The 27,793-nt window shown below is 53.2% G+C and overlaps 1 protein-coding gene across 1 annotated transcript in view; it reads right to left on the bottom strand.

The window, feature by feature from the left end:
- CHMP4B (charged multivesicular body protein 4B) overlaps positions 1–27,793 on the bottom strand; it is a 275,190-nt gene that overhangs the window by 20,250 nt on the left and 227,147 nt on the right. Inside the window, exon 4 of the mRNA XM_086932384.1 lies at positions 21,189–21,315. Within this exon, the coding sequence (XP_086788510.1) occupies positions 21,189–21,315 (127 nt within the window). The remainder of the gene's footprint in view (positions 1–21,188; positions 21,316–27,793) is intronic.

The following is a 27,793-nucleotide window of genomic DNA, read 5'->3' as shown; positions in this document are numbered from 1 at the left end:
AAAGTGCACAGACGAAGGGCGGGCGGGAGGGCAAAGTGCACAGACGAAGGGCGGGCGGGAGGGCAAAGTGCACAGACGAAGGGCGGGCGGGAGGGCAAAGTGCACAGACGAAGGGCGGGTGGGAGGGCAAAGTGCACAGACGAAGGGCGGGTGGGAGGGCAAAGTGCACAGACGAAGAGCGGGCGGGAGGGCAAAGTGCACGGACGAAGGGCAGGTGGGAGGGCAAAGTGCGCAGATGAAGGGCAGGCGGGAGGGCAAAGAGGACAGACGGGAAGTAAAAAGCACAGGCGAAGAACGGGCAGGTGGGCAATGCGACAGGAGAAGGGCAAGCAGGACAGGGCGGACAAAGCGCACAAGCGTTAGGAGGGAGGGCAAAGTGCCCAGGCGTAGGGCTGGTGGGAGGGCAAAGTGCCCGGGCGTAGGGCAGGCTCAAGGACGAAGGATTGCCTGGAGGGCAAAGTGCATGGACAAAGGGCGGGAGGGCCGATCGCACGAACGAAGGGGCGGGAGGGCAAAGCGCAAAGAGAAAGGGTGGGAGGACAAAGCGCAAGGACGAAGGATGGCCTGGAGAGCAAAGCGCATGGACGAAGTGCGGGCGGGAGGGCAAAGCGCACGGACGAAGGGCGGGCGGGAGGGAGGACAAAGCGCACGGACGAAGGCCAGGCGGGGGGGCAAAGCGCGGGCGGGAGGGCAAAGCGCACGGACTATTGGCAGGGGGGGGTAAAGGACAGAAGACAGGCGGGAGTGAGGGTAATGCGCACAGACAGGTGGGAGGGAGAGCAAAGGACAGACGATGGGCAGGAGGGAGGAAAAAGTGCACAGACAGGCGAGAGGGAGGGCAAAGGAAGGGAGGGAGGTCAAAGGGCACAGACAATGGGCAGGAGGGAGGTCAAAGAGCATGGACATAGGGCGAGAGGGAGGTCAAAGAGCATGGACATAGGGCGAGAGGGAGGTCAAAGGGCACTGACAAACGCCGGGAGGGAGGGCAAAGGGCACAGACAAAGGGAGGGAGGGCAAAGGGCACGGACAAAGGGCGCGAGGTAGAGCAAAGGTCACGGACAAAGGGCGGGAGGGAGGGCAAAGGGCACGGACAAAGGGAGGGAGGGCAAAGGGCACGTCAAAGGGCGGGAGGGCAAGGGGCATGGACAAAGGGTGGGCGGGAGGGCAAAGCGCACGGACTATTGGCAGGAGGGGGGGTAAAGGACAGAAGACAGGCGGGAGTGAGGGTATTGCGCACAGACAGGTGGGAGGGAGAGCAAAGGACAGACGATGGGCAGGAGGGAGGAAAAAGTGCACAGACAGGCGAGAGGGAGGGCAAAGGAAGGGAGGGAGGTCAAAGGGCACAGACAAAGGGCAGGAGGGAGGTCAAAGGGCACAGACAAAGGGCGGGAGGGAGGGCAAAGGGCACAGACAAAGGGCGGGAGGGAGGGCAAAGGGCACAGACAAAGGGAGGGAGGGCAAAGGGCACGGACAAAGGGCGCGAGGTAGAGCAAAGGGCACGGACAAAGGGCGGGAGGGAAAAGGGCACGGACAAAGGGCGGGAGGGAGGGAAAAGGGCACGGACAAAGGGCGGGAGGGAGGGAAAAGGGCACGGACAAAGGGCGGGAGGGAGGGCAAAGGGCACGGACAAAGGGCGGGAGGGAGGGCAAAGGGCACAGACAAAGGGCGGGAGGGAGGGCAAAGGGCACAGACAAAGGGCGGGAGGGAGGGCAAAGGGCACGTCAAAGGGCACGTCAAAGGGCGGGAGGGCAAGGGGCATGGACAAAGGGCGGGAGGGAGGGCAAGGGGCATGGATAAAGGGCGGGAGGGAGGGCAAAGGGCACGGACAAAGGGCGGGAGGGAGGGAGGACAAAGGGCGGGAGGGAGGGAGGGCAAAGGGCACGGACAAAGGGCGGGAGGGAGGGCAAAGGGCACGGACAAAGGGCGGGAGGGAGGGCAAAGGGCACGGACAAAGGGCGGGAGGGAGGGCAAAAGGGGACGTTCAAAGGGCACGGACAAAGGGCGGGAGGGAGGGCAAAGGGCACGGACAAAGGGCGGGAGGGAGGGCGCGGACAAAGGGCGGGAGGGAGGGCATGGACAAAGGGCGGGGGAGGGCGGAGGGCACGGACAAAGGGCGGGAGGGAGGGCAAAGGGCACGGACAAAGGGCGGGAGGGAGGGCAAAGCGCACGTAGGGTAGGAGGGAGGACAAAGCACACGGATGAAGGGTGGGCGGGAGGGAGGGCAAAGTGCAAGGGCAAAACAAAGTGCATGGACGAAGGGAGGGCAAAGTGCATAGACAAAACAAAGTGCACAGACGAAGAGAGGGACGGATGGCAAAGTCCACAGACGAAGAGAGGGAGGAATGGCAAAGTGCACGTACGAAGGGCAAAGCGCCCAGACGAAGGGCGGGCGGGGGGGGGGTGGGGGCATAGCGCCCAAACGAAGGGCGGGCAGGGGGGGCAAAGTGCAGGGACGAAGGGCTGGCGGGAAGGCAAAGTGCAGGGACGAAGGGCTGGCAGGAAGGCAAAGTGCTCAGACCAAGGGCGGGCGGAGGGCAAAGTGCTCAGACCAAGGGCGGGCGGGAGGGCAAAGTGCTCAGACCAAGGGCGGGCGGGAGGGCAAAGTGCTCGGACCAAGGGCGGGCGGGAGGGCAAAGTGCTCGGAACAAGGGCGGGCGGGAGGGCAAAGTGCTCGGAACAAGGGCGGGCGGGAGGGCAAAGTGCTCGGACCAAGAGCGGGCGGGAGGGCAAACCGCACGGACTAAGGGTCGGCAGGAGGACAAAGCGCACATACGAAGGGCAGACAGAGGGCAAAGTGCACAGACGAAGGGCGTGAGGAGGGCAAAGCGCACAGGAGAAGGGCAAGCGGGACAGGGCGGACAAAGCGCACAAGCGTTGGGCGGGAGGGCAGAGTGCACGGGCGTAGGCCTCACTTAAGGGCAAAGTGCCCAGGCGTAAGGCCGGTGGGAGGGCAAAGTGCCCAGGCGTAGGGCGGGCGGGTGGACATAGAGCATGGGCAAAGGGAAGGCGGGAAGGCAAAGAGCACAGGCGTAGGGCGGGCGGGAGGAAAAAGCATGCGTGTGTAGGGTTGGCTGGAGGACAAAGCGCAGAGGCATAGGGCAGGCGGGATGGCAAAGCACGAGGGCGTAGGGCAGGCGGGAAGGTAAACTGCACAGGTGTAAGGCAGGCAGTTGGACAAAGAGCACGCGCCTAGGGCGGGCGTTAGGGCAAAGTGCACGGACATAGGGCGGGCGGGAAAGCACAGCTCCCGGGTGTAGGGGGGAGGGCAAAGCGCATGGAGGAAGGGCGGGAGGGCAAAGAGCATGGAGGAAGGTCAAAGAGCACAGACGTAGGGCGGGCCAGAGGGCAAAGTGCACGGACGAAGGGCGGGCTAGAGGGCAAAGTGCATGGATGAAAGGGCGGGAGGACAAAGCGCCCGGACGAAGGGCAGGCAAATCGCACAGACGAAGGGCAGGCAGGAGGGCAAAGTGCACAAACGAAGGGCGGGCAAGAAGGCTGAGGGCACGGATGAAGGGTGGGCAAGACGGCATAGGGCACGGACGAAGAGCAGGCGGGAGGGCAATGGGCACGGATGAAGGGCGGGAGGGCAATGGGCACGGATGAAGGGCGGGCGGAAGGAAGGGAAAAGGGCACGGACGAAGGACGGGAGGGAGGGAAAAGGGCACGGACGAAGGGCGGGAGGGAGGGAAAAGGGCACGGACGAAGGGCGGGAGGGAGGGAAAAGGGCACGGACGAAGGGCGGGAGGGAGGGAAAAGAGCACGGACGAATGGTGGGAGGGCAGAGCACAAGGACGAAGGATTGCCTGGAGGGCAGAGCACAAGGATGAAGGATTGCCTGGAGGGCAAAGTGCATGGACAAAGGGCGGGAGGGCAAAGCGCAAGGAGAAAGGGTGGGAGGGCAAAGTACAAGGAGAAAGGGCGGACGGGAGGACAAAGCGCAAGGACGAAGGATGGTCTGGAGAGCAAAGCGCATGGACGAAGTGTGGGTTGGAGGGTAAAGGACAAGAGCGGGAGGGAGGGCAAATCGCAAGGGCGGGAGGGAGGGCAAATCGCAAGGACAAGGGCAGGAGGGAGGGCAAATCGCAAGGACGAGGGAGGGTAAATCGCAAGGACAAGGGAGGTAGGGCAAAGTGCATGGACAAGGGCGGGAGGGAGGGCAAAGCGCACGGACAAGGGCGGGAGGGAGGGCAAAGCGCACAGACGAAGTGCTGGAGGGAGGGCAAAGCGCACGGACGAAGGGCGGGAGGGAGGGCAAAGCGCACGGACGAAGGGCGGGAGGGAGGGCAAAGCGCACGGACGAAGGGCGGGAGGGAGGGCAAAGCGCACGGACGAAGGGCGGGAGGGAGGGCAAAGCGCACGGACGAAGGGCGGGAGGGAGGCAAAGCGCACAGACGATTGGCAGGAGGGAGGCGAAGGACAGAAGACAGGCGAGAGAGAGGGTAAAGCGCACAGACGACAGGTGGGAGGGAGAGCAAAGGAAATACAACGGGTGGGAGGGAGGGTAAAGTGCACAGACAGGCGAGAGGGAGGGTAAAGTGCACAGACAGGCGAGAGGGAGGTCAAAGGAAGGGCGGGAGGGCAAAGGGCACCGACAAAGGGCGGGAGGGAGAGCAAGGAGCACGGACAAAGGGCGGGAGGGAGGGCAAAGAGCACGGACAAAGGGCAGGAGGGAGGGCAAAGGGCACGGACAAAGGGCGGGAGGGAGGGCAAAGGGCACGGACAAAGGGCGGGAGGGAGGGCAAAGGGCACGGACAAAGGGTGGGAGGGAGGGCAAAGGGCACGGACAAAGGGTGGGAGGGAGGGCAAAGGGCACGGACAAAGGGTGGGAGGGAGGGCAAAGGGCACGGACAAAGGGTGGGAGGGAGGGCAAAGGGCACGGACAAAGGGTGGGAGGGAGGGCAAAGGGCACGGACAAAGGGTGGGAGGGAGGGCAAAGGGCACGGACAAAGGGCGGGAGGGAGGGCAAAGGGCACGGACAAAGGGCGGGAGGGCAAAGGGCACATACATTCAGGGCAAAGGGCACATACAGGTGGTTTAAATCAGGCAGGGGCGTGCGACAAGGTTGCATCCTTGCCCCTATGCTGTTCACTTTATATATAAACTCTCTGGAAAAAGCCCTACTGGCCGCATCTGCGGACATTCCGCGTGCAGGAGACACAAACATCCCAGTGCTTTTGTACGCGGATGATGCTGCTTTAATAGCTAGGACACACTTGGGCCTCCAGAGACTTTTAAATGCATTTAGTGACTTCATGTCCTCTCTTGACCTTGTGGTCAATAACACGAAATCCCATGTGATGGTCTTTGGGGCAGCTAAAAATAACACTAAATCTTTTTTCTGCAAAGGGGAAGTGATCAGTAATGTTAAAGTTTTCACTTACCTGGGAGTTATTTTCGACACTAGGGGTAGTTGGATCCCCCAGATAGTAGCAAAGACTAAAGCAGTGAGAAGCTCTGTTAATGCTATCTTAAGCTTCTCAAGGAGACTAGGGGGGAAACCAAGTGGTGCCCTTTTAGCCTTGTATAGAGCAAAATCCTTGGCTATAGCTAGGTACGGGGCTGGATTATGGGGTTATGTAAAAACTGAAACCATCCAAACTGAAGTTAATAAGTTTTTATGTTCAATATTAGGACTCCCCGCATCAACACCCACTTTCTCAGTCCATCAGGAGCTTGGAGTAGGATACATTACTGATGTCCTCTCTATGGCACCTTTACTTTTGTGGATAAGAGTGTGGACAAATAACAACTTAGGCCTCAACCACAAAATCTTATTGGACTGCCTAAAATTGGATAAGTTTAAAGATATTGCTTGGCTGGCATACATCGACAAGTGCTCTGTAGAACTGGGACGTCCAGAGATTTTCTCCTCCCCGCTTGATCTACAAAAAGCGGACCTAGCTTGGGTCAAGGAAAATTTCTACAAACTTAGGTCCTTGGAGAGAGAACTACACCAGTTAACAAAACCTACGGTCAGAGCGCATTATATGACACTCACCCGTATTGCCATCCAACCGTATCTTGCCCTAGTCAATATCCCGTTTCACAGATGGCTTCTGGTTAAATTTAGATTTAACCAGATCTACTTAGTACTCTGTGACAAACAGGGATGGTTCAAGCCTGAGGATGCACCTGTATGTGGATGTGACAACTTTTCCATACAAGACAATATGCACCTTATGTTATTCTGCCCTTTTTATCTTGCTCCAAGGCAAAAGTATCTGTTACCCTTGTTGAAGGGGAAAGCGTTCATGCAAGCAAAACCTGCTCTTTTGTACCTACAAATGCTAGACTCCCCCCTGGCAATGTTCAGTGTGGCAAATTACCTTGTCGCTGCTGTTCGTATTAGGAGGAGGAAAGTACAAACTAACCTGTAGGGGGCTGTAATGAATTTGGTATCTCTTGCTTTTTTGCACACAATGAGACTTTTAAAATGACCTTTTTATTACTCAAAAAATGCACTGTTCAATATGAAATAATTTTTATCTGTATTGTATCATATGGAATTTTTTATTATACTTGTATTGTATTATGTAAAAAATTTCATTTTTAAAATATGTACTTGGAATGATTTTTAACTGCTGTAGTATGCTTTTATGATTTTTTAACAAAATCGAATAAAGTGGTTTTGACTGACTACAGGTGGGAGGGAGGTCAAAGGGCATGGACAAAGGGCGTGAGGGAGGTCAAAGGCATGGACAAAGGGCGGGAGGGTGGTCAAAGGGCATGGACAAAGGGCGGGAGGGAGGGCAAAGGGCATGGACAAAGGGCGGGAGGGAGGGCAAAGGGCACGGACAAAGGGCGGGAGGGAGGGCAAAGGGCACATACAGGTGGGAGGGAGGTCAAAGGGCATGGACCAAGGGCGGGAGGGAGGTCAAAGGGCATGGACAAAGGGCGGGAGGGTGGTCAAAGGGCATGGACAAAGGGCGGGAGGGAGGTCAAAGGGCACGGACAAAGGGCGGGAGTGAGGGCAAAAGGCATGGACAAAGGGCAGGAGGGAGGGCAAAGCGCACGTAGGGCATGAGGGAGGACAAAGCGCACGGATGAAGGGTGGGCGGAAGGGAGGGCAAAGTGCATGGGCAAAACAAAATGCATGGACGAAGGGAGGGCAAAGTGCATAAACAAAACAAAGTGCACAGACGAAGAGAGAGAGGGATGGCAAAGTGCACGTATGAAGGGAGGGAGGGCAAATCGCAAGGACAAGGGCGGGAGGGAGGGCAAATCGCAAGGACAAGGGCGGGAGGGAGGGCAAATCGCAAGGACAAGGGAGGTAGGGCAAAGAGCACGGACAAAGGGCGGGAGGGAGGGCAAAGGGCACAGACAAAGGGCGGGAGAGAGGGCAAAGGGCACAGACAAAGGGCGGGAGGGAGGGCAAAGGGCACGGACAAAGGGCGGGAGGGAGGGCAAAGGGCGCATACAGGTGGGAGGGAGGTCAAAGGGCATGGACAAAGGGCGGGAGGGTGGTCAAAGGGCATGGACATAGGGCGGGAGGGAGATCAAAGGGCATGGACAAAGGGCGGGAGGGAGGGCAAAGGGCAAGGAAAAAGGGCGGGAGGGAGGGCAAAGGGCAAGGAAAAAGGGCGGGAGGGAGGGCAAAGGGCAAGGAAAAAGGGCGGGAGGGAGGGCAAAGGGCAAGGAAAAAGGGCGGGAGGGAGGGCAAAGGGCAAGGAAAAAGGGCGGGAGGGAGGGCACAGAGCACGGACAAAGGGCGGGAGGGAGGGCACAGAGCACGGACAAAGGGCGGGAGGGAGGGCACAGAGCACGGACAAAGGGCGGGAGGGAGGGCACAGAGCACGGACAAAGGGCGGGAGGGAGGGCAAAGAGCACGGACAAAGGGCGGGAGGGAGGGCAAAGAGCACGGACAAAGGGCGGGAGGGAGGGCAAAGAGCACGGACAAAGGGCGGGAGGGAGGGCAAAGAGCACGGACAAAGGGCGGGAGGGAGGGCAAAGAGCACGGACAAAGGGCGGGAGGGAGGGCAAAGAGCACGGACAAAGGGCGGGAGGGAGGGCAAAGAGCACGGACAAAGGGCGGGAGGGAGGGCAAAGAGCACAGACAAAGGGCGGGAGGGAGGGCAAAGAGCACAGACAAAGGGCGGGAGGGAGGGCAAAGAGCACAGACAAAGGGCGGGAGGGAGGGCAAAGAGCACAGACAAAGGGCGGGAGGGAGGGCAAAGAGCACGGACAAAGGGCGGGAGGGAGGGCAAAGAGCACGGACAAAGGGCGGGAGGGAAGGCAAAGAGCACGGACAAAGGGCGGGAGGGAGGGCAAAGAGCACGGACAAAGGGCGGGAGGGAGGGCAAAGAGCACGGACAAAGGGCGGGAGGGAGGGCAAAGAGCACGGACAAAGGGCGGGAGGGAGGGCAAAGAGCACGGACAAAGGGCGGGAGGGAGGGCAAAGAGCACGGACATAGGGCGGGAGGGAGGGCAAAGGGCACGAGCAAAGGGCACGGACAAAGGGCGGGAGGGAGGGCAAAGTGCAAGGGCAAAACAAAGTGCATGGACGAAGGGAGGGCAAAGTGCATAGACAAAACAAAAGTGCACAGACGAAGAGAGGGAGGAATGGCAAAGTGCACGTACGAAGGGCAGGCAGGAGGGCAAAGTGCACGTACGAAGGGCGGGAGGGCAAAGCGCCCAGACGAAGGGCGGGCAGGGGGGGGGCAAAGTGCAGGGACGAAGGGCTGGCGGGAGGGCAAAGTGCACAGACGAAGGTCGGGCGGGAGGGCAAAGTGCTCAGACCAAGGGCGGGCGGGAGGGCAAATTGCTCGGAACAAGGGCGGGCGGGAGGGCAAAGTGCTCGGAACAAGGGCGGGCGGGAGGGCAAAGTGCTCGGAACAAGGGCGGGCGGGAGGGCAAAGTGCTCGGACCAAGAGCGGGCGGGAGGGCAAACCGCACGGACTAAGGGTCGGCGGGAGGACAAAGCGCACATACGAAGGGCGGGAGGGCAAAGCGCCCAGACGAAGGGCGGGCAGGGGGGGCAAAGTGCAGGGACGAAGGGCGGGCGGAGGGCAAAGTGCTCAGACCAAGGGCGGGCGGGAGGGCAAAGTGCTCAGACCAAGGGCGGGCGGAAGGGCAAAGTGCTCGGAACAAGGGCGGGCGGGAGGGCAAAGTGCTCGGAACAAGGGCGGGCGGGAGGGCAAAGTGCTCGGAACAAGGCCGGGCGGGAGGGCAAAGTGCTCGGAACAAGGGTGGGCGGGAGGGCAAAGTGCTCGGAACAAGGGCGAGCGGGAGGGCAAAGTGCTCGGAACAAGGGCGGGCGGGAGGGCAAAGTGCTCGGAACAAGGGCGGGCGGGAGGGCAAAGTGCTCGGACCAAGAGCGGGCGGGAGGGCAAACCGCACGGACTAAGGGTCGGCGGGAGGACAAAGCGCACATACGAAGGGCAGGCAGAGGGCAAAATGCACAGACGAAGGGCGGGAGGAGGGCAAAGCGCACAGGAGAAGGGCAAGCGGGACAGGGCGGACAAAGCGCACAAGCGTTGGGCTTTCTTCAGGACCTATGATATGCTACTGCAACATATACTTATCGTGAGTTGGGAAAGCCGGTATAGGCTGAAACATGTCGACCAATTAACATACGTGATAGATAGCAATTCTTTACATGCTATCAGCATACTGTTTTTAACGATACCACTTTGATGGTCACACTGAATAAAGTTTTCTTATGTCATCGAAGTAGGTATTTTTAATCACTAGGATTAGTTTCCTTTTCTTTTCTTTTCTGAGCACTGCAAATTTGTCTGCCCCTTCCACTCACACACTATCCTCTGTTGGTTGGATGTGGTTCTTAAGGGTCCAACATTTGGCTACCTCAGACTCTCCCTGAGGAGGAGCCCAATGGACACCTTTCTTTTCACCAACCCAGATGACGAAATTCCACTGATGAGTGGGCGGATGGGTACTATGTTCTAACTTTCTAAACCCTGTATCTTCCTCTCCTCACCTCTATGACATAATAGTGTCATGTGCTCAAGATCAACGGTCTGATCTGAACACTCATACTGGACACAATCTGGTCCTGTCAGTTCTTCACTTCCTAGACTTTGAGTACCTCTCTTGTTTTTTGTAGTAGTAGTTGGGGGACAAGGTACTCTCATTGTCTTTAAACTAACTCCCCTAGGACCCCCCAATACTCTGTTGTATTTTTGGGTAAAGTGCACAGACAGGCGAGAGGGAGGCGAAGGGAGGGAGGTCAAAGGGCACAGACAAAGGGCGGGAGGGAGGTCAAAGGACACGGACAAAGGGCGGGAGGGAGGCCAAAGGTCACGGACACAGGGCGGGAGGGAGGGCAAAGAGCACGGACAAAGGGCGGGAGGGAGGGCAAAGGGCACGGACAAAGGGCGGGAGGGAGGGCAAAGGGCACGGACAAAGGGCGGGAGGGAGGGCAAAGGGCACGGACAAAGGGCGGGAGGGAGGGCAAAGGGCACGGACAAAGGGCGGGAGGGAGGGCAAAGGGCACGGACAAAGGGCGGGAGGGAGGGCAAAGGGCACGGACAAAGGGCGGGAGGGAGGGCAAAGGGTACGGACAAAGGGCGGGAGGGAGGGCAAAGGGTACGGACAAAGGGCGGGAGGGAGGGCAAAGAGCACGGACAAAGGGCGGGAGGGAGGGCAAAGAGCACGGACAAAGGGAGGGAGGGCAAAGAGCACGGACAAAGGGCGGGAGGGAGGGCAAAGGACACGGACAAAGGGCGGGAGGGAGGGCAAAGGACACGGACAAAGGGCGGGAGGGAGGGCAAAGGACACGGACAAAGGGCGGGAGGGAGGGCAAAGGGCACGGACAAAGGGCGGGCAAAGGGCACGGACAAAGGGCGGGAGGGAGGGCAAAGGGCACGGACAAAGGGCGGGAGGGAGGTCAAAGGGCACGGACAAAGGGCGGGAGGGAGGTCAAAGGGCACGGACAAAGGGCGGTGAGGGAGGTCATAGGGCACGGACAAAGGGCGGGAGGGAGGTCAAAGGGCACGGACAAAGGGCGGGAGGGAGGTCAAAGGGCACGGACAAAGGGCGGGAGGGAGGTCAAAGGGCACGGACAAAGGGCGGGAGGGAGGTCAAAGGGCACGGACAAAGGGCGGGAGGGAGGGCAAAGGGCAAGGACAAAGGGCGGGAGGGAGGGCAAAGAGCACGGACAAAGGGCGGGAGGGAGGGCAAAGAGGACGGACAAAGGGCGGGAGGGTGGTCAAAGGGTATGGACAAAGGGCGGGAGGGAGGTCAAAGGGCACGGACAAAGGGCTGGAGGGAGGTCAAAGGGCACGGACAAAGGGCAGGAGGGAGGTCAAAGGGCACGGACAAAGGGCAGGAGGGAGGTCAAAGGGCACGGACAAAGGGCAGGAGGGAGGTCAAAGGGCACGGACAAAGGGCAGGAGGGAGGTCAAAGGGCACGGACAAAGGGCAGGAGGGAGGGCAAAAGGCTTGGACAAAGGGCGGGAGGGAGGGCAAAGGACACGGACACAGGGCGGGAGGGAGGGCAAAGGTCACGGACACAGGGCGGGAGGGAGGGCAAAGGGCACGGACACAGGGCGGGAGGGAGGGCAAAGGGCACGGACACAGGGCGGGAGGGAGGTCAAAGGGCACGGACAAAGGGCAGGAGGGAGGTCAAAGGACACGGACAAAGGGCAGGAGGGAGGTCAAAGGGCACGGACAAAGGGCGGGAGGGAGGGCAAAAGGCTTGGACAAAGGGCGGGAGGGAGGGCAAAAGGCTTGGACAAAGGGCGGGAGGGAGGGCAAAAGGCTTGGACAAAGGGCGGGAGGGAGGGCAAAAGTCTTGGACAAAGGGCGGGAGGGAGGGCAAAAGTCTTGGACAAAGGGCGGGAGGGAGGGCAAAAGTCTTGGACAAAGGGCAGGAGGGAGGGCAAAAGTCTTGGACAAAGGGCGGGAGGGAGGGCAAAGCGCACGTAGGGCAGGAGGGAGGACAAAGCACACGGATGAAGGGTGGACGGGAGGGAGGGCAAAGTGCATGGGCAAAACAAAGTGCATGGACGAAGGGAGGGCAAAGTGCATAGACAAAACAAAGTGCACAGATGAAGAGAGAGGGGGATGGCAAAGTGCACGTATGAAGGGCGGGAGGGCAAAGCGCCGAGACGAAGGACGGGCGGGGGGGGGGGGGGGCAAAGCGCAGGGACGAAGGGCGAGCAGGGGGTAAAGCGCAGGGACGAAGGGCTGGTGGGAGGGCAAAGTGCGCAGACGAAGGGCAGGCGAGAGGGCAAAGCGCACGGAAGAAGGGAGGGCAAAGAGTACAGACGAAGGGCGGGAGCGAGGCCAAAGTGCACGGACGAATGGTGGCGGGAGGTCAAAGTGCACGACGAAGGGTGGGCGGGAGGTCAAAGTGCACGACGAAGGGTGGGCGGGAGGGCAAAGTGCACGGACAAAGGGCGAGCGGGAGGGCAAAGTGCACGGACAAAGGGCGGGCGGGAGGGCAAAGCGCACGGGTGAAGGGTGGGCGAGAGGGCAAAGCGCTCGGAGGAAGGGAATGCAGGAGGTCAAAGCGCACGGATGAAGGTGCAGGAGGGAGGGCAAGGACGCAGGGCGGGCAGGAGGGCAAAGCACACGGACGAAGGGCGGGGCGGGAGGGCAAATCGCATGGACGAAGGGCGGGGCGGAAGGGCAAAGCGAACGGACGAAGGGAATGCGAGAGGGCAAAGCGCACGGACGAAGGACGGGCAGGAGGGTAAAGCGCACAGACGTAGGATGGACGGGAGTTCAAAACGCACGGACGAAGGGTGGGCGGGAGGGCAAAGCGCACGGACGACGGGCGGGCGGGAGGGCAAAGTGCACGGACGAAGGGTGGGCGGGAGGGCAAAGCGCATGGACGAAGGTGCGGGAGGGAGGGCAAAGCGCAAGGACGAAGGACGGGCGGGAGGGCAAAGCACACGGACGAAGGGAATGCGGGAGGGCAAAGCGCACGGACGAAGGGAATGCAGGTGGGCAAAGCGCACGGACGAAGGACAGGCAGGAGGGTAAAGCGCACGACGTAGGACGGCAGGGAGGGCAAAGCGCACGGACGAAGGGCGGCGGGAGAGCAAAGTGCACAGAAGAAGTGCGGTCGGAGGGCAAAGCGCACAGACAAAGTGCAGGCAGAGGCCATTGCGCACAGACAAAGTGGGGGCGGAGGCCATAACGCACAGACAAAGTGTGGGCGGAGGGCAAAGCGCACAGAAAAAGTGCGGGCAGAGGGCAAAGCACACAGATGAAAGGTGGGTGGGCAAATCGCACGGACCAAGGGCGGGTGGGCGGGCAAATCGCACGGACCAAGGGCGGGTGGGCGGGCAAATCGCACGGACCAAGGGCGGGTGGGCGGGCAAATAGCACAGACTAAGGGCGGGAGGGCAAATCGCAAGGACCAAGGGCTTTTGGGCAAATCGCACATACCAGTGGGGGGCAAATCGCACATACCAGTGGGGGGCAATTCGCACATACCAGTGGGGGGGCAAATCGCACATACCAGTGGGGGGCAAATCGCACGTACCAAGGGCAGGCGGGCAAAGCGCTCGGACTAAGGGCGAGCAGGAGGGCAAAGAGCACGGACGAAGGGAGGGAGGGAAGGCAAAGAGCACGGACGAAGGGAGAGAGGGAGGGCAAAGAGCACGGACGGAGGGAGGGAGGGCAAAGAGCACGGACGAAGGGAGGGAGGGAGAACAAAGAGCACGGACGAAGGGAGGGAGGGAGGGCAAAGAGCACGGACGAAGGGAGGGAGGGAGGGCAAAGAGCACGGACGAAGGGAGGGAGGGAGGGCAAAGAGCACGGACGAAGGGAGGGAGGGAGGGCAAAGAGCACGGACGAAGGGAGGGAGGGAGGGAGGGCAAAGAGCACGGACGAAGGGAGGGAGGGAGGGAGGGCAAAGAGCACGGACGAAGGGAGGGAGGGCAAAGAGCACGGACGAAGGGAGGGAGGGAGGGCAAAGAGCACGGACGAAGGGAGGGAGGGAGGGCAAAGAGCACGGACGAAGGGAGGGAGGGAGGGCAAAGAGCACAGACGAAGGGAGGGAGGGAGGGCAAAGAGCACAGACGAAGGGAGGGAGGGAGGGCAAAGAGCACAGACGAAGGGAGGGAGGGAGGGCAAAGAGCACAGACGAAGGGAGGGAGGGAGGGCAAAGAGCACAGACGAAGGGAGGGAGGGAGGGCAAAGAGCACAGACGAAGGGAGGGAGGGAGGGCAAAGAGCACAGACGAAGGGAGGGAGGGAGGGCAAAGAGCACAGACGAAGGGAGGGAGGGAGGGCAAAGAGCACAGACGAAGGGAGGGAGGGAGGGCAAAGAGCACAGACGAAGGGAGGGAGGGAGGGCAAAGAGCACAGACGAAGGGAGGGAGGGAGGGCAAAGAGCACAGACGAAGGGAGGGAGGGAGGGCAAAGAGCACAGACGAAGGGAGGGAGGGAGGGCAAAGAGCACAGACGAAGCGAGGGAGGGAGGGCAAAGAGCACAGACGAAGGGAGGGAGGGCAAAGAGCACAGACGAAGGGAGGGAGGGAGGGCAAAGAGCACAGACGAAGGGAGGGAGGGAGGGCAAAGAGCACAGACGAAGGGAGGGAGGGAGGGCAAAGAGCACAGACGAAGGGAGGGAGGGAGGGCAAAGAGCACAGACGAAGGGAGGGAGGGAGGGCAAAGAGCACAGACGAAGGGAGGGAGGGAGGGCAAAGAGCACAGACGAAGGGAGGAAGGGAGGGAGGGCAAAGAGCACAGACGAAGGGAGGGAGGGAGGGCAAAGAGCACAGACGAAGGGAGGGAGGGCAAAGAGCACAGACGAAGGGAGGGAGGGAGGGCAAAGAGCACAGACGAAGGGAGGGAGGGAGGGCAAAGAGCACAGACGAAGGGAGGGAGGGAGGGCAAAGAGCACAGACGAAGGGAGGGAGGGAGGGCAAAGAGCACAGACGAAGGGAGGGAGGGAGGGCAAAGAGCACAGACGAAGGGAGGGAGGGAGGGCAAAGAGCACAGACGAAGGGAGGGAGGGAGGGCAAAGAGCACAGACGAAGGGAGGGAGGGAGGGCAAAGAGCACAGACGAAGGGAGGGAGGGAGGGCAAAGAGCACGGACGAAGGGAGGGAGGGAGGGCAAAGAGCACGGACGAAGGGAGGGAGGGCAAAGAGCACGGACGAAGGGAGGGAGGGCAAAGAGCATGGACGAAGGGAGGGAGGGAGGGCAAAGTGCACGGACGGAGGGAGGGAGGGAGGGCAAAGTGCACGGACAAAGGGAGGGCAAAATGCACTGACGAAGGGAGGGCAAAATGCACGGATGAAGGGCGAGAGGGAGGGCAAAATGCACAGATGAAGGGCGGGAGGGAGGGCAAAGTGCACGGACGAAGGGAGGGAGGGCAAAGTGCACGGACGAAGGGCGGGAGGGAGGGCAAAGTGCATTGAAGGAGGGGGGGAAAGTGCACGGACGAAGGGAGGATAAAGTGCACGAACAAAGGGAGGATAAAGTGCACGAACAAAGGGAGGATAAAGTGCACGAACAAAGGGAGGATAAAGTGCACGAACAAAGGGAGGGAGGGCAAAGTGCATGGACGAAGGGCAGGAGGAAGGGCAAAGTGAACGAAGGAAGGGCAAAGTGCGCAAAAGAAGGGCAGGCAGGAGGGCAAAGTGCACAGGCGAAGGGGGTTGGGAGGGAAAAGAGCACGGGCAGGCAAAGTGCACAGGCGAAAGGCGGGAGGGTAAAGTGCACGGACAAAGGGAGGGCAAAGTGCATGGACGAAGGGCAGGAGGAAGGGCAAAGTGAACGAAGGAAGGGCAAAGTGCGCAAAAGAAGGGCAGGCAGGAGGGCAAAGTGCACAGGCGAAGGGGGTTGGGAGGGAAAAGAGCACGGGCAGGCAAAGTGCACAGGCGAAAGGCGGGAGGGCAAAGAGAATGGGCGAAGGGCGGGCTGAAGGGCAAAGAGCACAGGCAGGAGGGCAAAGAGCACAGGCAGGAGGGGAAAGAGCACGGGCAGGAGGGGAAAGAGCACGGGCAGGAGGGGAAAGAGCACGGGCAGGAGGGGAAAGAGCACGGGCAGGAGGGGAAAGAGCGTGGGAGGGCAAAGAGCACGGGCAGGAGGGCAACGTATTCCCTGAACCGGAAACAAGCACCCTGAAACCGCTCCCAGAATGCTTGTTTCCGGTCCAGGGAAGACCTGGCTTGGCAGCTCGAAAAGGACTGTTCCCATGACGCACAGGGTCAAGACTGATTTGCATATGGCTGGGTCTGAACTGGGATGGTGAAGTGAACTAAAGAACAATGATGGATAAAACCCAGATCTGGGGTGAGTGTCAGAAAATTTTCAGTACTCCGTCCATCATCTCTGTGTTTGCCCAGACGTGGGTCTCTTGCTCCGTTTGTCACTGGATTCAAGCTAGCCTGGCTGATGAGGGGTATTACCCCAAAACCGGTCCCAGGATGCTTGTTTCTGGTCTAGGGAAGACCTGGCTTGGCAGTTGAGGCAGGACTCTTCCCATGAGGGACAGGGTCAAGACTGATTTGCATATGACTGGGTCTTAACTGGGGTGGCGAAGTGAGCTAAAGAATGATGATGGATTTAACCCAGATCTGTGACTCGGGCGAGTGTCTGAAAAGTTTCAGTGCTCCGTCCATCATCTCTTTGTGGTTGCACCTTAAACACTACCAACAAAGCTGCTTCTTTTCTTGGGTAGATGGTTCCTGGAAAGGAAACAAACAGATCAAAATGACCTGCATGTGGCTTTGCTCTGCCAAACGAAGAGTACTTTATAAAAATAGATGACAACTTTGTGAAGAAGCAAATTGTTCTCTGTCAGAAAATGAAAAAAAAGACAAGTGAAATGCTTTTAAAGGTTTGGAATGATTTAGATTTTCAAGTGAAAATAAACAAAGACTTGTGCTTCAGGGTCCTATCACCAGAGGCCAGAAAAAAAGAATTGGAGCAACTGACAGTGATAGGATACTGAAGGATTGGACTCCTTAAAGCAGTAATGTCTGTTTTGCACCATACATGCCTGAACTAGTATTTGTCAGAGTTTGACACTTCTGCGGATCGCTGACCTTACCTAGCGCTAACACAGAGGTTCCAGCACAAGAAAGACTACCACTCCCAGCATGCCGGGAGGCACGTTACGTACATGGCGCAAGTCACGCAATACCCGGAAATAAAGTCCTTGCCGAAGACAGCGGCGTTGCCGATAATTCTTGCTGAGTACTGTGAGGGTTGGTATTCCTAACTAGCGGTAAGATCCATTTGTTAAGTACTCCTCCGAACCCTTGGTACCCCGCTCTGGGTTGGATACAGAAATCTTGTGGTTTCGTGTGGCAACACGCTGCTTGCGTGGACATAACGAAAGCTCTCTCGGCTGAGCGAGCATTATTTCCCTGTTGGACGAGACGGGCATTCCGCTGTCTCATTGCGGGGAAAAAACAAAGATCTGGCATAAAGCTTCCTAGTAGGAAGAAACTATTGGTCAAGGTCTCTTGCAAGGCATGCATTACCTTTGAGAACGGAAAGGAACAGTTTGGGCTCAGACTGTTCATTGGCTTAACTACTTTGTACATGGATTACGGATATGTCTAGAGGTTGCTAGACGCTCGTGGATTACAGGAAATATTCAGTTTCAGCAGACTACGTTAAGAGAGTATTAACCTTGCCTGCTGTTAATATATGATTTGTCTCCACAACGTTTTTTCTATCTTTTACCCCAGCACAGGAGAGACGATTAAGGGGTATCATATCAGAGGGATTTGTCTGACCACTGAAATGTACACATTCAATGTTTGGTATGTTATAGGATTGCCTGTAGAATGACATAGCCAACACCGGGATGAGAGTTTCATTGTATGTCTTTGTGTCTCCCATTACAGTTGGTTACAATCCCGGGTATCGCCCAGGATCTCTTCTCCTAAGTTTAATGTCTGCCATATTTTCCTTTTCATGTAGGGGTGAAGATACAAGGAACAACACGAGAAAGGAAAGAACATGGGTGGTTCTGTTCTGGGGTCACGGGGTGTATTCTAAACATCTGTTATTGTTGTTTCAGATCTCCCTCCCAGCTGTCCCCTTCCTTTCCTTCCCTCATGGGACTATCCTAGTAGTCTGTGTTTGTAACTTCAGACTCTGGGGGAGTTGTGTGGGGGAAGCCATAGGCAATTCAGCACAGCCCCGAAGAGACCAGAAGAAGGAGCATGACAGTATTTACCCTTCATTTGCTGTATAAAAAAAAAAGTTTGTGAAAGTGATATTTTATTGTCAGATAGTTTTTTTTAATTGAATTTCGAAATTAGACAATAAAGCAGTTAACAATTGCATCATCACATCCATTTACAGTATTAAATCCAATAAAAATGAACAAATGGGTGTCATAGACTACATTTACCAGCTCTATCAACCATACAATTAACCTGGTAGGTACTGTGCCATGATAGTCTGCATAGTGTTTGTTAAGAGTTATTCGAGGGGCTTCCCTCATGAGGTGTTTCGGGGTTGAAGGATCGATGTGAGTTTCACAGTGTTAAAGTTTGGAGATATGTATGGAAGGGTACCCAAATATCCATAGAGCAAGAAGTTGGGGGTTGCAGGTTAGCATAATCCTCCTCCATGCTCTCACAGTGGCTCATGCTCTCCATCCAGTCCGATGCAGTGAGCGATCTGGCACTACCCTAGTATAGGGCTATCTCTCGTATGCGTAGCATTAGTGTTATAGAGACTAAACACCATATTGTCTGTGGAATATTTTGGGTTTCCCCAAGAGAACAGGTAGAGGGTCCGTCGTGGCAGCATGGGCTGTCATATATGAAATGTGGAAGCATTCTGCAGTCCAGTAGGTGGCTATCATTGTCAGCTAGTTTATTTGGTGACTTATTTACTTTTGAACTGGCTGTTAAGTTTTTAAACAAGATACACTGAATCGGCAACATATCCTTCGAATTTACTGCAAAAAATTATTTTTACGAGATTTTAAGTGAAAAAAATATCTCTTTAGAAGTGCTCTGAGATCCAAGGCATGGGTGGAATATTTTAGTACTTCTGATTATCAATGGAGAGCCCGTGAAAGATGATTTTTTTTTTAACACTTTATTTTCCAGTTATAGAATAATTGTCACATTGCATTACAAACAGCCATCTGACATGTCAATCAATTTGTGCATGTCAGGAACATATACAGCGATGTGCGTGAAATTACTCAATGTCATGGACCTTCTCAACACAGGAGAAATCCAACCCCACCTCCCGCTCCCCACCCCATGTCTCCCAGTACAGCACAAGTAACCCGACTAGCGGCGTCTCCCACATACAGTGATGAACCACGGCGGAAGCCAACCCACTGACCTGGAAACGGAAGTCATAACACAAATAAAGAAAAACATCCCCCCTAGCCCACCTCCTCCAGCACCACACCAGCATTCGCCTGCGAGGCAGAGGCCCGCCCTGCGCTCTCAAAATAGGAAAAGATTAGATCTTTAACCAGACATTGACAGGGCCAATTTGAAGAGAATAGAATCATTACGTTTGTTGAACTTCTGGCTCCCTTGCGAGCTACAGGACTGAGAATTAAGGCTGAGACATTGCTCTTACCAGAAAATCAGAATGGCATTTTGTAAGGAATCTTGCTTGTACAATCAGGACACAAGCTTGGGCACAGTCATCCGTGGCTGTTTTCACATATTTTCCACATCCCCACTACCTCAGTCATGAAAGACTTAATGGATAGCAGATGAATATGGCTGTAAGGTGTGTTATTCCTAGAAAATAAAACTAAAGGTGTCTTGTAGGTTGAACTATGGGGAAACACTGCTAATAAGGTCAGATGGTATTTTACAGAACATTGTCACAACGTTTTGGCGTTCATGAAGAAAGGTTTCAATCTCATTGCTCTCTACTTGCTTATATAATACATTGCTGTAACATCTGTCTGGTTGAGAACGGACTTCAAGTTGATCATTGGAAATAACAATTTGAGGGTTACAACTGCCCTAACTGCCAATATGCTTCTGTGCAAGGTATGTTCCCCTGAAGAAAGTGTCCTTGGATCGTATCCACAATCAGAATGTAATGGTGGTGGGGGAGGAAGAAATTGTAGGAGAATATGAAGACCCACCCCTTGCAATCTGGCGACACAAATGATTCTCAGTTCCTGAGTAACTAGCTGGAAAGGGACACATTCGTGAATGTGGCCTTTTGGTCTACCAATAGAAGGATACCAGAGCTCTCCTTAGATACGTTAACATGGTGTTGTTCCATTACCAGATACCGATTTAAACTGCTCATCTTGGTACACTAGAACATGTTTCATGTTAGACCTTACATTAAGGAAGAGGACGATAAAAAGCCACAGTCTTCGGGAGGAGATCGGTCAATGCTTTATAAATATTCTCTTTTTTGTGGCTAGGCCGCTTCTACCCACATGCATTGTGAGGAAACCCTCAGTATGTGATTTAGACAGAACAGGCGGATTCTGAATTGGAAAACTTAGAAGTGCATTGTGATACTTCCAGTGAGTGGGACAAAGAAGTATGTTGAATAAAGCAGCATCTAGAGAGACATACATTATCCAATCCTATGATAGGAAGGGAGATGAAAGGAATCAGAAAAAAGAAATTGCAGATTGGTAGAACTAAACAGATATTTATTTAATTTTGAAATGGTCTCTCTCAATTTAGAATACAAGATCATGCAAATAATGCTCCCTTTCAAATGCATCACTCAGTATCCTTGCTCGAGTTAAAATAGCCAGTAAGCTATTTTCAAATCTGCCCATGCTGCACACAACTATTTTTGACAGCATTTAAACACATTAAAAAAAATGACTAACCGGAATGTGTATTGGTAATGTGATTTTGGTAGAAAAAAAACAGTAACAACAGTTCCGCATCAAGGGCACCCACCAGATTCATAACCACTCTACCCGCCATTGGGGGTTGTGGTTGCATTCAATATTTTTTCAAATGGAAAAGAAAAGGTGAACATTGTAATTCTGGCACTTGGATCTGAGACCCCAAGCTTCAGTAACGAAAATGTGAAAGACCATCCATTATTTTTAAGTGGGTACTACAGTTTTAAACTGTTTTTGAATTTAATTATTCCTGTTGATGTATAGATTGAAAACATGGATGCAGGAAACAGATTTTAAAAAAAGAGAAATTTTTTAAATTGGAAATGTGTGCATTTTTTTGGTCCAGCCTAATGGCAACGAAGTCTTTTATGGTTGTGAAGCAGGAAAAGCACATTTTACTTTCAAGCTGATCTGTCACTCACTGCACTCTAAATTCCATACCTGGTTTGACTGGTAATGACACTGAAGGGACATTTGGTAAAGGTACTGTCTCTGGGCCCCGAATGTCCAGCAAGTTCTTGTCCAATTCTTCTTGTTCAAGCTCCTCTAGCTCTGCCAGCAATTCATCCTTAAATGAAAAAGAGCGAGCAAGAAGTCAGCGCTGGTACTTTGATTAAAAAATAGGAGCACTTGGAGTAGCCTCAATGTCCAAATAAACCATTATAAAGTGGAACAAAAGGATAGACTTACATATTGTGTTCTATAATAATAAACTTTCATTTGCATAAGTCTTTACTTGAAACCATTATAAAGTGGAACAAAAGGATAGACTTACATATTGTGTTCTATAATAATAAACTTTCATTTGCATAAGTCTTTACTTGAAACCATTATAAAGTGGAACAAAAGGATAGACTTACATATTGTGTTCTATAATAATAAACTTTCATTTGCATAAGTCTTTACTTGAATAGATTTCATTCACAAGTGATGCCCCACAGTTCCTAATGTTAGTATAGATTGGTAAAATATTGCTTGACAAACGACGGATCCTACGTTTTCATGTGGAGTTCCGCCGAACTGTTTTGTTTAGTACGATCTGAGTTTTGACCGACACTGGCCGTGGATGCTACACTGAAGGTGCAGGGGAGGGGTACTCAGGGGCATCTCGACTAGAGAAGCATCACAGTGGAGCACATATCGATGTTTAGACAGAGGGAGGGGGTGGAATCTGGATGGGTTTTGTAGATGGCTTTGGTTAGTTTTGGTTTCTGGACACAGCGAGTTCACAGGCACAACATTCACACACAACAATGCCTTGAGTATGGATGGGGCAGCAGAAGGCCGAGCCACAGGTACTTGTTGCGGGGGCGGAGGTAGGGTCCCCTGAAAGCAGGGAAACTAGGTGGCAGGGACGCCTATGGCTGGTGAGTTAAGAAAAATCTTATTTATCCAGTAAGCATCGGTATGTGGCATGTAGGGTTGTAGCTTCACATGCCATGCATAAGTCCACCGTCTAGCAGGCAAGTAGTTTTTCTCTGAAAAAGTCTTTCAAGTCATGAAGTTTAGTGACCTCTTCCCGTGCCTTCAATGTGCATGGTCCTCGATTCCATTGTTAGATTGTTTTACACTTGGCCGGTGAGGATGAATTGTAAAGGATGATATATCTCGAGGAGATGACCAAGCGAAAAATAGTGTAATGTATATAAGCGTAAACCACACAGATGTGCTGGGTGAATGTAAATCAACAGCATTACATGCCACAAACAGATGCTTAATAGGTAAGTAACATTTTCCGTTTGAGGGAATGTGTGGCTGTAGATACACAGATTGTAAACAGTTTTCCTCCCAAAGCGGTGGCTAACCTGTGTGGGACCGCTTGGCCCACATTGGCTTGCTGACAGACGGTGACATCTACACAGTCCTGTTTTGTAAATGTGTCTGGTGCAGTCCATGTAGATAACGTAGAGTGGGAAGAATCACTTCTCACAAGGATGTGCGCTCAGTTATACTGGAAACCTGAGGGTTTCTTAACAGTTCATGTTGATATAACTGCAATAGAAACATGTATTGTTCCAATGATTTTCAATCAAATTTTATTTCAATATTCTGAATTTTCATCATGATCAATTCATATCTTGATCGTGAATTCCAAATCCTTCAAAATACCCAATGCATTTCGGGTCAATGGTGGGGACCTTTCGTCACGGGTCTGTGAAAGAATAATACAGGACCAAATTAAATACTCACTCAAAGGAGTAATCCAACGCTATGAGTGTCTATAACGGGCAGAAAGTTCTTGAGTCTAGTATAACCTGCCACCTTTTCTATTTTTTACACTTGATGCAGCGCACAACTTTATTTTACAACTTTATTTTACTCGCTGTTAGTTCTTCCGTTCACATTTCCGTGAAGCTGCTGTACTCCTATCACGTGACATTGAGAAGAGCGTTGTCCGATCCGGATGTAAGTTTCTTCGTGGGTTTTTGTTCGGTTATTTTTCAGGTTTCTGGTCACTCTTTACACTTGTTTTTCTTGCTGTATAGTCACTGAATATCACTGGTCTCTACTGCATGCTCACAGTCGGGGTGTAATTATTTTATGACACTGCTCGTGAATTGTAAACTTAGACTTACCACATACACTTCAACCCATTAGAATTTCACTGCATTCTTTTTCTTCACCACACCATTTTCCTTTTGAATGCACGATCACGTTTACTTTCTGCCCGTTATAGACACTCATAGCGTTGGATTACTCCATTGAGTGAGTATTTAATTTGGTACTGTATTATATAAAATTTGATTGAAAATCATTGGAACAATACATTTTTCTATTGCAGTTATATCAACATGAACTGTTAAGAAACCCTCAGGTTTCCAGTATAACTGAGCGCACATCCTTGTGAAAAGTGATTCTTCCCACTCTACGTTTACTATTAAGAAGGCACGGCTTGACTACGTGCGTCGGACGTGGCGCCAACCCAAACTTGGTTTATCTCATTAGAGCATTAAATTAAAGAAAGCGGAGTGCACAGGGATAACACAGCATGCAGTCCATGTAGATGCCTTGCATATGTCAGCCATGGGTATATTGCCTAAAAAGGCCATGGAAGCTCCCCTTTGCGAGTTGAGTGAACCTGTGGAGGATATGCATAGTTTGTTTAGCTTTAGCATGACAAGTATGGATGTATTGTGCAATCCAACGTGAAATGCTTGCTTTGGAGATGGCCCTTCTCTTATGTGGTTTTGAGAATGCAACTAATAGTTATTGTGTCTTCCTAAATAATTGAGTTCAGTCAATATAATACATCAAAGCTCTTTTTAACCCGTTGCGTGCTTATGACGGAACCACGCCCTCATGAGCCATGGGCGGCGTGTGCTCATGACGGCGTGGTTACGTCATGCGGCTGCCGCGCCGTCCATGCGGCATTAATTCCCCGCCTGTGCGGGCAAATTAATGAGCGGGCAGGGCTGTGACGGAACCACGCCGTCATGAGCACACACCGCCCGTGACTCATGACGGCATGGTTTCGTCATGAGCACCGCAGCGCCGCGCTCAATCCCTAGCCGCGGCGAAGGGGTTAAATCAAGGGTGTGTTTACAGCCCTTTCTGTAACGGAATCGGGGTGTGGAAAAATAAAACTGCCAACTCAATACATTGGTTTAAGTGGAACTGCGAGAACACTTTAGGAAGGAATTTAGAGTTGATACATAGTACCACTTTATATCTATGAAGTCGGAAGAACAGTTCTTCTAGAGTGAACGCCTGAAGCTCACGGACACGTCTGAGTGAAGTGATTGCAATGAGAAAAGTAACTTGCCAGAATGTAAACTGGAGAGGGCACAGATGTAAAGGTTTAAATGGTGGACTCATTAGCCTTGTTAACACTACATTGAGGTTACAAGCTGGTGTTGGAGGAGTCCTCTAGAAAAGCTTTAATAACAGGGATTTTGAATATAGAAGTTTATTCCCTGTTTTGCAGATATGTGACGACCGTCGCTAGGTGTAGTCTTATGGAATTGGAGGCTAACCCAGAAGTTTGCAAATGGAGAAGGTAACAGACAACGTCTTGAGGCTTTACTGTTAAGAAGTTAATATCCTTTAAATGGCAATAGTAAACAAAGTGTTTCCACTTACCTGCATAACAGGATCTAGTAGTGGGTCTTCTTGCTTCTTTAAGAATATCCATACACTGTTGAGGTAGATTTAAGTATCCAAAAGACCTCAAGAGCCAGATCGCACGATTGAGAGATATGAGGTTTGGACGTCCTATTGCTCCCTGATTTCCGGTTAACAGGTACTGTCAGTTGGGAGGTACCTGGTGTGGAACCACCTAAACTTCTAGTAGTGTGGTGAACCAGTATTGTCTGGCCCATGTGGGAGCCACTATGATGAGTGTCGGAGACTTCTACCTAAGTTTGTAAATCACAAATAGAAGCAATGGTAGAGGTGGAAAAGCGTAAGCAAATATCCCTGATCAACCCATTCCCAGTGCATTGCTCTTGGATCGAGGTTGTTGGAACCTGGAGTCGAAGTTTGGGCATTTGGAGTGTTCTGCTGTGGCGAATAGGTCTATGTTTGGGTGACACCACTGTTGGAAGAATGGGTGGAGGACTTTTGGGCTGATTTCCCACTCGTGGACTTGCTGTTGCCACCTGCTGAGGAGATCTGCAAAGTTGTTGTCCATCCCTGGTAAGCACTCCGTTAAGAGATATATGTTGTGCCAGAGAGCATACCTCCAGATGGTCTGTGCTAGATGACATAGCTGAGGTGACCTGCTCCCCCCCCACCAAGTTTTTGCAGAGAATACATGGTAGTCATGTTGTCTGTTTTGATGAGAACCAGCTTGCTGCTAATGAGGTGGGGAGGGAAGACTTTCAGCGCTAGATGAACAGCTAGCAACTCTAGGTGAGATTGATATGGAGAGGAGTTTGACTGGGTATCCAGTTACCCTGTTTAGTCAATTCCTTTGGCTGCACTCCTCAAAAGGTGAGTGATGCGTCCATTGTTATGCTTCTCTCCGGAATTGGGTCTTGACAAGGCCATCCCTTTAGGGGATTGTTGAAATTCCAACCATACAGAGAGCGGTAAGCTTGACGGCTGATCAATACTAGATCTTCCAGCTGACCTTCCACTTGGGTCCATTGACGTGCTAAGCATTGTAGCAATGGGCGAATATTGAGTCTGGCATGAGGTACTATAGCTATGCAAGGTGCCATGGTTCCTAGGAGGTGCATGCCTCTTCTTCCTGTTATCTGCTGAAGAGGCTGAAATTGTGGAATAAGTGTTTTGAAGGATTTAATCCTTGCAGTGTTTGGGTAAGCTATCCCTATGTGTGAATTGAGGATGGCTCCTTGGTAAGGTTGTATCTGAAGGGGTAGCAGATGAGATTTGACTGCATTGATTGTGAAACCTAGTTGGTGAAGTAGGTTCATGGTAGTTTGAGTGTATTGCAGACACATTTTGATGAGTATTGCTCTTGATGAGCCAATTGTCCAGGTAAGGGAAAACATGGAAGTGAGCCGCTACTACTGCTAAAGGAAGTAGTCTTCCACTTGTTCAGTGTGTAGTGGCACCTTGGGAAAAATGTCTGCCCTCCTTATTAGCTCGTTGTAAGGAGCGGTGTCATCTGGAGGGGAATGTTTTGCTGGATAGAGATCCGGGTCAGTGGTATTTTGTGAATCTGATGTCTGTCCCAGTTATCTTGTGGTGGTATAAAAAATGATCAGCACCACCCCATCCCCTGTGAATGAGTGCAATGAACTATCTGGTGTTTCGATGTCTTAAACTGGTGACATCTGTGGTGAGGGATTGGGCACTCTAGGCAGTGGTGGTGGACTGGTGTGCAGTAGCTTTATCTTCTCTCTTATTTTAATTAGGTGGAACTGGGATATTAAGTGCTTCCTCGAAAGAGAGCTGTCATTTAGCAGGCTGTGCTCCAGAATGAGGAGGCCTAGTGAAGATACGTCCTCCATCAGGATGAATCATTAAATGTTTTTTACAGAGTCTAATCCGTGATCTAGTCCCTGTAGTACAGGTTATATAGTTCCTGAAGAATGGCATGAAAAAGCTTTCTTGGGTTCAGATGCTGGTTTCTCCACTGGAATTTTCAGTACTGAGCCCTTTGGCTTGGAGGCCGATTGTTTCAATGCTGTAGTGTGTTGTTTCAGCTCCGACGGCTTTAGCAATACCGAAGTTGGGTGTTTTGGTGCATATGGTCTGTCGGATCCGATGTGGTGGGCTTCGGAATGACCTGCTGCATAGGCAGTTTTTTAGGTGCTATGCCTGGACGCTTCTGAAGCAGACTGTTGGTGCCGGCCATGGCATGAAGGCAGAGGTGGGCCAACGACAATCTTCGTCATATAAGGTATGAGCGGTTTAGCCGGCTGTGGTCTGGGTGGAGATGTATGTGGCACAGTACTCATGGGTTTTTGTCCTGGAGCGATGTCTTTCTGCTCAATCCCTGGCCTCGGAACTGTAATCTGGAGAGAAGTTGCACTCATCTGCTGCCGATTGAAGTGCCTGTACCTCGAAATCTACCCAATCTAAGAGGTCCAGTGTGTCATGGCCACCTCATTGATATATTTGAAGTCTTCTTACTCTTCGATTTGTGGAAGGGAGTTGGCTCCATCACAATTGGACGTCCACTAGAAAGAACGTTGACAAGAATTGCCACCCGCAGGGTGAAGGCCTAAGTGGACCGCGGTCGAATGGAATCCCCGAAAAATATCGACGGGATTCAAGTAGTAGCCAAACTGTGTTGACAAATAGCAGGAGAAGACATCTGAACCAGATGGTGTAAAAAAACAATCTAACAATGGTGTTGAGGACCATGCGCATTCCAAGCAAGAGGAGTGACTACACATCGTGACTTGCAAGACTTTTTCAAAGAAAAAACAACTGGCACACTTTCGAGTCCAACACTAGATGGCGAACTTATCCTAACCATGTGTATCTACAGCCACACATTCCATGAAATATATTCTCACTTAGAATGTCTTGGCCTGAGAGACTACACGAAGCGATACAGGGTCCAAATCTACCTTAAATAGCACATGTACGAATTGCACTCCTCCAGGAGACTCACCTTATAGACTCTGAGG

Source organism: Lissotriton vulgaris, chromosome 7, assembly GCF_964263255.1.
Source record: "Lissotriton vulgaris chromosome 7, aLisVul1.2, whole genome shotgun sequence".
Taxonomy (NCBI): domain Eukaryota; kingdom Metazoa; phylum Chordata; class Amphibia; order Caudata; family Salamandridae; genus Lissotriton; species Lissotriton vulgaris.
This window is presented reverse-complemented; position numbering and strand designations above follow the sequence as displayed.